Raw genomic sequence first — 10989 nt, 5'->3', positions numbered from 1 at the left:
TTATTTGTACTCATTCAGCATTCTTGCATATTGCACAACCAAAGATGTAAGGCAGTGCTCAAATAGTTAGTTTCTGGGTACCTACATGTCACTTTTGACATAATCAGATATTAATATTATGCCACCAAAGATGACTCTCCCTAAGTGTGCAGAAATCTCATTTCAAGATTTGTTTGCACACAACTGATGAGTATTTTAATTAGCAACAACAAAACAGAGTGCCAGAATATTTTTACCCACTGATAAAAGCGAGAATTCCAAACTAGGTTATAGGAAGCTCCAATATTTACCCTGAGTGTCACTGACCAACACATTATTTACCAAAGTCAGGCATGCAGAGAGGAATGAAAGTAAAACAGAGAGAGAGAGAGAGAGAGAGAGAGAGAGAGAGAGAGAGAGAGAGAGAGAGAGGGTCTATTAAGAAAACTATGTACAATTAACAGGTATAAGGAACAAATGGGAGTATCACTTTACAATGAAAGCTCTTAGTACACTGACAAAAATCACTGTATTTTGTATCAGGTTATCATTTTCTTGTATTCCTTCAGTTTTCTCTCTCAATGATTTCTTGTCCTGTCACTTTTTGTAGCAGACTTATTTTGAAAGTTCATTGTTATTATGACCAAAAGAAGCTCTGCTCTTTACAGTCTTTGGCATTATCTATATATAAAAGAATGACATCACTGGGTTTAATGTTACTGTAAACTAATAATTCCACATACTGTATCAGTCTTGAAAGTGAAACTCAGTCTTTCACCTACAGACAAATAATGAGATCTAATGACCACTGTATTACAACCACAATTCTACCAAGGTCATTTGGGACATAACCTTACAGTCAAATTTTTGATATTCTGTTCAAAAGTGGTATTCAAATACTGGTCTTCTAACACACCATTGATATTTCAAGTTCAAAATAGTCTTAACAATTCTGAGCATGTAAGGATAGCTCCCAAAATAAACAGCCTTGATGAATTAGTATTCAAAAATAATCATTTCAGGGATATTATGAAATGACAACTAACATCAGATTAAGTCACAATATACAAAAATAATTTCTGAATTATTGCACTGCAAGAGCAGTACTTCTTTTGCAGTTTACTGCTGGAGCAGCCAGCAAACATTAAACATGTGCACAACACAATAACACGTATCTTTCCAAAGTAGAATGACTAACATCAGATTTTATGAACTACAAGTATGGGCAAACATATTTTTTTATCCAGTTAAAAGTCTTTTAAATTCTATTAAGACACAGTGGTTTTATATACGAATATATACTGCATATATATGAACTGTTGTGTATCTCTTTGCAACACAATACATAGAGACAAAGTAATGTAAGAACAACTTTTAGAATACTCTTTATAAATATTTAATAACAACTGGCTCCTCCAACAGTAATGTAGTTATGTCTTGTTCCACATTGCAGCTACGAAAGAGTTCAGTACCCTGGGATCCCATAAAAAAGTGGTGAATGGAACATTGTAAAAGAAAGGGAAGCTTTAGAAGGTAATAAACCCACTGTGATATTAGTCTGCTTTGAAATTAAAAATATAATTTAATACTTGCACAGAAATGCCGTCATCAGCATTGTAATATTTTTTTCAGTAGGATTTTTACTTTTAACAAATAAAAACATTTCATATATATATATATATATGTATGTATATATACATATACAAGACATCTGCATACATCACATTGGCTTTTATATTACAGTGTTTGAAGATCCGAGTAAGATTTTTAAAACTGCAAAAAGCTGTGAAACATTTAATCTGATATAGCAGGTCGACATAAATAAAATGAAACTAAATGTGTTGAAGTGGAACCAAGAAAGCAGCCTGAGATCATGCCATTCTCTTCTAATTGGCAGTATCTCCTGGCACAAACCCCAGATACATTCTGAAAATACGTTTCAAAGCTTATAGTTGATAATTTTCATTAAAATTTTATCTGTCTCTTGAAGAGCTATAAGGACACACAAAAAACAGTATTGTTTTATGGACTGCACACTGGGGTTTGGCCAGAATTGAGAGCATGGCAACTGCTAGTACAATGAAACAACACACATAGAAACTAGACATACTATTACAACTCGACCATTATCTATACCAGTTTGTATAAACAAGCATTTCACAGAAATGTATACTGCAGAAACATAAATGCTATTTGACAGCAGATGACATCTACTGGGGAAAATGCCTCAAATTAAAGTACAAAAGTAAATGCAACTGACATTGTGACAGCAGTGGGTATAGGCTGTAAGGTAGAAAATCAAACTGGAGTTGTCTACTTATACTGCCGAACTAGAATACACTCAAAACCACCTAACATTGCTTGCACATAATTTTCAGAGACCCAAAAAATTTGGAGGGGTACAGTTATAATTTGATGATAGGCATGTACATATGAAAGTGATTTGAAAGTAAATCATTTCTGAAAATAATTCTAGGATTTGGGTCCCAGGTAGCAGCAAACAAAATACCTCAATTTTTGTAGTTCTGGGTTCCTTCTTGTCTGTAGTATAGGCATATGCCGTACAGACTTTTTTTGTGGTATTTTCATTTTATTAACAATAACCTCCTATACGAAATTCCCTGAACATCCAGCTGCATATAGACTGATAACCACTTTTACTGAGCAAGCACCTTCTAACCACAAGCCATGGCCTCTTGCATTCTACTCAGCTTCAAGTAGCTATAGACGTGCAAAACAATAAATGTAACATATTTTCATTTGTAATAATTATTATTCAATATTCTACACAAAATGTTCTGTACATAAGTATTTTATATCATTTCATGTACTTTTTACAAAAGTTAAGATCAACACAACAAGTACTTTGCACGGATATGAAGGCTCCATGCAGAATGCTGAGGCCATATGCTCCACATAATACTCCATTCTAGTCATTTATTTGTACTGGGGATTCATAACTTGGAAAGTGATACTGTTTAAGATGCACCATCACAAGATCTTAGGAAAAGAATCACGAACTAAAACACAGTTTCACAGTCACTTTTTTCCACTTAGGAATATTTCAACAACACACTGAGAGATCTTCATAGCATCACCGGAAAATGCACTTCCGACTGGATGCCAAGAACAGCTGAAAGAACTTAAAATAACGATAACCTGTACCAAAAAACAATGTCTTTTCTCTCCACAAAAGATTCATGAGTGTATTCACAAATCCAATTCCAGCCAAAAGTGAGAAAAAAAAGTTGTTCTATACAATATCACTGTGGATGGCTCCACTGGGGTAAAAACCGGCATCCATATCCGGTGGAGTCTGATGTTTCAGTTCAGGTCACGATCTTCTAAGTACTTGTATTCAAAAGTAAAACCCTCTTTCTTCCTTTGGCCCCATTTCTCATAATCGAAGTAAATGTAAGTGCCCTGAAACAAAAGACAATGCAAAGTTAGTAATCGCTGAATAAAGCATACACGACAAAAAATATGTTTTCTAAAATTTGGTTAACTTACTGCCATAATGAATGCTGTAACTAATCAATGCCGTACTAAATACACTACAATATTGGTAATAATCAAAAACTCATGCGGCTACGAAAACAAGACATTGTACTACACAATATTATTCGAAACAAGGCAAAAGTGGCACCCTCTATCCAAGTTTACCACTTCTTTGTCTTATCAAACTATGTCAATAACTTGCAATTTTAAATGCTGAATTGAACTGCAGTTTTGCTGAAGTTCTGAGACATTTAGAAACAATTAATGGAATGCAAAGAATGGAAGAAAGAAAAATATTACTAAAAAGCAGGTGGAATAGAAATAAAGTGACAAATAATGAGAGAATGAGAAACAGAGAATGATGAGAGTGGGTGGATGAGGGAGGGAAGGGAATACAGTGAAACCCCGCTTTTACACTTTTCAAGGGACTTCAAAAACCAGTGTAAAATGCAGAAAAATATAAAATGTCGGAAATAACATTTTAAGCTGTAAAAGTTATGTACAGGATACCCCCCTTGCTTTTTCGCACTTTATGTGTGGTATATGTATGTAACAGGCTTCAAGGGACTTGTTTATCATCTAATCAAGGTTTATTATCAAATAAAAACTGCTGATTGAAGTGGAACTGACAACTGTCTGGGAAGTAGGAACGTCTGACTCAATTTCATACAACACAATCGATGTTTTTGAAAGCCTGCAGCTGTCATTTGCTATTTAAATACTGAAATACTGCACTAGTTATGTATTTTTTCATGCTTAGGAAGGTGCGTTTCAAGAATTTTTTCTTGTTATCAAGGGCAAAAAAGTATTTTGTGTTGCGTTTGCATGTGTTGTTTTGCATCTCTCCTGTAGTCATCTTTCTGAGGTTATCAGGTAGTGTGCCTCCTCAGTTGTGTAGAAAACCACACACTCGCCAACTACCACTCACATTGTTTGTTCAAAATAAATAAATATACATACATAAATACTGCACTTGACAACGAGAATATATTCTCGAAACACATTTTGCTCTGCATGAAAAACTTGCATAACCAGTGCCGTGTTATACTAAACGTACAAACATTTGAGCAACGCAAAAGTGAATGATTGTGTCAACTAGCACTACAAGTGGCCAAACGCCGAAACATGGTAAATATGATTCGACAAAGGTGACACGATGGCCAAAACAATCACAAAAATGAGTTTGTGCAGTAGAGACAGTTTGGAAATGGTTTTTGTGATTGGTCATAATATATTTATTCGAACAATCCTAATTACTTCCATGAACCACATTGCCAAGTAGAGCTTGGCAGTGGTAGGAGATTTGGCACGAATTGTTGCAATTGTTACATGTTTACCGGTTCAAATCCATTGAGTAAGACGCTCTGGTGTAAAGAAACTTAATCATGTACTATTCATAAACACTGGTGCATGGCCAACATCATGCCAGCAACATTTTTTTCTCTCCACAAACACTTTTTCGTAATGCATAAATTGCAGGAAAATTATACATATGTTGATGCAAAATCGGGCGCAAATTAACATTGTGGACATACGAAATTTGACGGGAACCGTAAAAAAATGTCGTAAACAGTGGGAAAATGTTAATTCCAGGAAAGTAAAATAAGGGCTATACTGTATAAGTGTCCATATATTCTAAAGTAATTGATTATTACTGTGGATCTTCAGGGCAGTATTGAGATCACTGTAGGCAGGTCACAAAGGTGAAAGAACGGCTGTGGAAAACCTCATCTGAGAGAGGGAGGAGGGGGAGTTGGTAACTGTCAAAATGGCCATTTAGTGCTATTTTGCAAGATAGTGTGGGTCAGCATAGAACACAGAGACAGCAACATATAGTGCAGTAAAAAAAAAAATTTTAAAAATACATATAGTTTCCCACTAGAGTGCCTAGTTAGAATCTGATGGCTACAGGAGACTATTTTATACCAGAAAATACAATACACCTGCTGCAAAATAGATGAGAAAGATTGACGGTGAACACTTACATACAGTATTTTGGATGATTTAGAACTCGGGTTATACAGAAGATCTATCTAAGCAATAATGCAGCTATATATTTGGTCTCTTATGTATAATCCTTCTGACTTAGGACATTGATTCTGTATCTGTACTGCATACGGATGCTCCTGTAGAAGTTAGCCTATGCCTGACATTGCTTTCTACATGTGCAAAACAAATTCAAAACATATAAATAATTGAGTGGGATTTCACTTCTAAAAATAAGATGATTTCAGCAGATTCAAAATCTGATGAGTATACAGTCACATTATTTTAAATCAAAATCTCCACAATGAATAATGTTGTGGAAAGTTGTCCCTGTGGACACACAGAATGAACAATTTTAGTAACCTGTGTTTTATGTTTATATAATTCACTTTTTGTTCTTCAATACATTTAACACGTTTCACAGTTCGAGAGCCAGAACTGATTCCCTGGGGATTATTTCCCTGATACAATTAAACCACTAAAATGATCCCTCACACAATGTTAAAATCACACTGCTTTTGCTTCATTTGGTAACATTCTCAAAGAAAAATAGAAAGTGTGAAGCAGCAAATTCATGAAGGTGATCAACTACAGGTGCACTGCTCATCAGAGAAAGATGTATTTGTAGTGAGCTGGCCATCATGCATACCAGATTGCACGTCAATGGAAAACTATCCCCTTCATGGACGATTCTCATTTTAGACCGTAAATTGAAAGCACAGATTTTTATATCTGGAGGAAGTTGCACATGTTATAATTCACCAAATGTCAGTAAAAAGGATGATTTTGGATGATCATCTGTGAGCTGGTATATCATATGTTTATTTGGATACAAAAGAAATGTGGAATTGTGATTGCTCAGGTCTGCAGAGGCTATATAGTTGCATGATTATTTAGAGCCTTATGCAGGTGTAATGGATGGTGTTTTCATCTTACACTATGTCAACAATCAACAACACTTACACTACACCAGCAAACAACAACACAATACTTATGAATGAAAAACCTTTACCAGCAAACAATTCAATGCATGGAGCAGTCAGCTTGACCCACCAACCCGAATCAAACAGTACAACTGTGGGATAAAAATAAATAGATAAATAAATATACTGTGTAGCACAACAGCCTGTGGCAAGTCTTTCAATTGGATGCCACTAGGACGAATTGCGTGCCTTAAAACCAAATGCCACCAATTTTTCCCAGACGATCTCCCATCCAAATACCAGGTGGGTGGGATGCTCCTGGGAGTTGTATTACTGCTCATAGTCTTTAGATGACAGCAACTTTGTGAGAAGAATGACAATTTCTTCCTTTGGAGGTCATTAACAGAATTCCTCATCACCGCATGTGTTGTATTGTTTTCTCACAGTACTCATATTTCACAGAAGTATTATTTTTTATATACCAACATTGCTCAAATATTTTAACTTCAAATATAAATTATCTGCCTCCAACTAACATGTATTCAAAATTTGGCAAAGTTGTTTCACAAATGTGTCTCATCACATTTGTGAAGTAACTTTTTAGTAGCCTTATTAGTTGCATTTTTGATTTTTCCTTGGATTACAGGGACCTGGTACTTTTATAGTTTCTCTCATACTCAGTACTGCTTTGAGATGAAAACTAATAATTGTGAAGTGACGTTTTAATAGTTCCTCTTCTGATTTTTTCTTGTGTTACAGGGACCAGTTTATTCATGTAGTTTCTGTCACACTAAATATAGCTTTAAAACAAAACTGTATCACTACTCATAATTCTGCACTACAATTCATGACATAGCCAGCCAGATTTCACACCACAAATCTAAATGACCACTGAAATCAAATGACACCAGTATGATGAAAGGTTGAGACGTAACCCTACCTGTACATATAGACACCAATCAAATTGTATCACAATTTTAAAAGTAACACACACTACTAAAGTAATTATAGATATTGTACCATCTCAAATGGGCAAAGATGGAGAAGAAAATCAGCCATTGCCTTGCTGAGAGGGTAACTTGACATTTTACCAAGTTGATATAGGGGAATCATAGAAAACATAAATAAAGACAGTGTTTTCATCCATATTCCACCATAACTGAATACATGTATGGAATCTTAAAAACCACAACATCTCATTCACTCAATGTTTACTATGAATGACACTGTTGACAACAGGGTAATTTCCATGGATAAACATGTGTTGGAATGTTAACATGAAATAAGAAACTTTAAGGAACACTGGGCTGTATTGTTTCACAAATTCAAACAAATATTTCATCGGAGTTAATACTTTGAAATAAAGGCGACCGCTCACCAAAAAGCAGAAGCATTCAATCAGGCACACACATAAAGAAAGGAAACTTGCTGGCTTTCAGACTAATCCTATTATGAGCTAAAATGCGCACGCATACACATGCACCCCCGACAGTAGACAACATTCTGTTGGAGCTACTGATAGCCTCGGAAGAGCCAGCCATGGCAAAAAATACCCTCTTACTTCAAGAAAAATATAATTCCAATTCCAAAGAAAGCAGGCGCTGGAAATAGTGAAAATTACCAAATTATCCGCTTAGTAAGCCACAATTGTAATAAACTAACACGAATCCTTTACAGAAGAGTGGAAAAATGGGTAGAAGCTGACCTTGAGGAAGATCACTTTGGGTTTAGGAGAAACGCAGGAGTGTGGGAGGCAATGCTGATCCTACGACTTCTCATAGAAGATAGGTTAAGAAAAGGGAAAGCTACAGTTTTAGCATTTGTAGACTTAGAGAAAGCTTTTAACAATTTTGACTGGAATACTCTCTTTCAAGTTCTAAAGGTAAGCAGGGGTATAACACATGGAGCAAAAGGCTATTTACAATTTGTACAGTTATGAAAGTCAAGGGGCGCGAAATGGAGGCAGTGGTTGGGAAGAGAGTGAGATGAGGTTATTCAATCTGTATATTGAGCATGCAGTAAAGACAACAAAATAAAAATTTGGAGTATGAATTAAAGTTCAGAGAGAAGAAACAAAAACTATGAGGTTTGCTGATGACTTTCCAATTCTGTCAGAGGCAGCAAAGGACTTGTAAGAGCAGTTGAATGGAATGGACAGTGTCTTAAAAGAGGATATAAGATGAACATCAAGAAAAGCAAACCGAGGTCAATGGAATGTGATTGAATTAAACCAGGTGATGCTAAGTGAAACAGATTACGAAACGAGACACTTAAAGCAGCAGATGAGTTCTGCTATTTGGCAGGCAAAATAAAATTGATGATGGTTGAAGTAGAGAGGATATAAAATGTAGACTGGCAACTACACGAAAAGTGTTTCTGAAGAAGAGAAATTTGTTAACATCGAGTATAGATTTAAGTGTCAGGAAGTCCTTTCTGAATGTATTTGTATTGAGTGTAGCCATGTATGGAAATGAAACATGGACGATAGTTTAGACAAGAAGAGGATGGAAGCTTTTGAAATGTGGTGTTACATAAGAATGTTGTATATTAGATGGGTAGACCATATAACTAATGAGTATGTATTGGGGAGAAAAGAAATTTTTGGTACAACCTGCCTAGAAGACGGGATTGGTAGGTACGACACATTCTGAGGCATCAAGGAATCACCAATTTAGTACTGGAGGGAAGTGTGGGGGGTAAAAATCGTACAGTGAGATGAAGAGATGAATACAGTAAGCAGATTAAGAAGGATGTAGGTTGCAGTAGTTACTCTGAGATGAAGAGGCTTGCACAGGATAGAGTAGCATGGAGAGCTGCAACTAACCAGTCTTTGGACTGAAGATCACAACACAATTCTTACAGGTGTCTGAAGAAAGTAGATTGGTTGTTACTGTTGTAATTTATGCTTTCGAAGAATACTGAAGTAATCATGCAGAATTAGCTTAGTACTAAATTGAGTTTTAAAGCAAGTAAATAGTCTTAAAAAAGGAGTGGGTGAGTCTTCATTTTTATATGAATAGTTGAATTACAGAATTTACACACATCAACATAAATTGGAAAGAAAAAAGATTTTGCTTTTCTTATTAAAGAGCTTGCAGGATAAATGAAAGATGAATTTGCACAAAATGGGTTGATTTCAAAAGACACGTCTATCAAAGTGGGGGAGGGGGTTGGTGAAGCATCATGGACATGAGAAAGAAATTATTACTAAAAGATTTTAACATTACAACAAGTTTGTGGCAATATGGTGATGAGGAGGCATAAAAAATGACAGGAGCTGAGACAGAATTCATTTAGATAAATAAGAGAACAATAAGGACAGAAGAAAAAGAGTGGTTCGCTTAATGACAAAAGACTACTTGACAGAACTTCTGTCAATCTACATGGTTTTAACATCGAGAAGGCATGAATGTAGCCAAAATACAAAGACATTTAAAAATATGGTTCTCTAGATGGTGCAATGTTAAGTTTTAGGGTTAAATATTTAGCTGCTTGCTTGTGGCAAATATGTAAACTATCATGTGTTAAGATTTTCGTGAACTGTTAAGAAGGGGGTTAATGGTAATAATATTAATTAACTATTGTTAATTGGAGGCAAGGGGGCTTGCTGACCCAACAACGATCTTGACAGGCTGTGTCTATCATGTTTAATGTGAAGTTTTGGGTATGACATAGCTTTCTGTTAGAATGTTACTGCATCAGTTAACTGTCTACTAAACACATTCAAACAAATAACATGCGAGGCAGATTTTAACTGTTTAAATGCTAATTCCAGAGAGTTACAATGAGCCCAAATTTTCCAATAGTTTAAAAATGGCTGGGAGGAATTAAAATTCACCACAAATGAGAGAGAGACACATTTTCTATAGGTTGAACACATCCTATTTCACTGAAGCAATTCACAAAGTAGTAAAGAACTGAAATCTGAAGTAAAAACAATAGCCTGTTAAAATATTACACGATTCATCTTTTGTGAGAAAACAACAGATGAAGTGTTTCACATGCCCACACTTGGTTGGCAGCTATGTACAATGAAGATAATCATTCTAAAAACCAAGCAATAAAATAGTACAAAGAAAGACAGGCATGTTATCCATTAACAATACTATGGATCCAAACAAATGATGTGTGGTACATTTGAAGCTGGTAGTGTGAAGTTACTTGAATTATGAGTGGCGAGATTGGTGAATTGAGAGTCACTGATCTATTTAGTGACCAACAACACTTCTGATTTCAATCACACAGATTACTTCCCGTGGAGCCAACGAAGTTAACAGCAGTCTCCTATGCAACCACAACTACAACTAGTGCTGACACATGACAAAATATTGAAACTTGTATTAGACAGCCTTCAGAAGCTTGTACTGAAACCAACAAACTGTTTTGCATATCACTAACAAATTAATGCAACTACTTTCATTGGGTTTTACTGTGCCGTGATGTGCTTATTGTCCTCCAAACTTTGTGTGGTACTGTTTATTTATTTGTCATGAATAAAAAGTGAGGTATAGTTGGGTAAAGTTCAATGCAAAAAACAATGCTAGTGTAGTATCAGCTCAACATATATCAAAAAACATTAATCAATATTTTTCATGAAACTAAC

At 35.4% G+C, this 10989-nt stretch overlaps 1 protein-coding gene across 1 annotated transcript in view; it reads right to left on the bottom strand.

Annotated features, from left to right (window-relative positions):
- Positions 1-489: 489 nt before the first annotated feature.
- The window catches only part of LOC124599768 (CCR4-NOT transcription complex subunit 3), a 101214-nt gene continuing 90714 nt past the window's right edge, over positions 490-10989 (bottom strand). The window contains exon 12 of the mRNA XM_047136106.1: positions 490-3402. Coding sequence (XP_046992062.1) covers positions 3304-3402 — 99 coding nt within the window. The 3' untranslated portion in view covers positions 490-3303. The remainder of the gene's footprint in view (positions 3403-10989) is intronic.

The sequence above is a fragment of the Schistocerca americana genome, chromosome 1, assembly GCF_021461395.2.
Source record: "Schistocerca americana isolate TAMUIC-IGC-003095 chromosome 1, iqSchAmer2.1, whole genome shotgun sequence".
Classification (NCBI taxonomy): Eukaryota; Metazoa; Arthropoda; class Insecta; order Orthoptera; family Acrididae; genus Schistocerca; species Schistocerca americana.
Note: the sequence above shows the minus strand (reverse complement) of the source record. Positions and strands in the feature narration are given on the sequence as shown.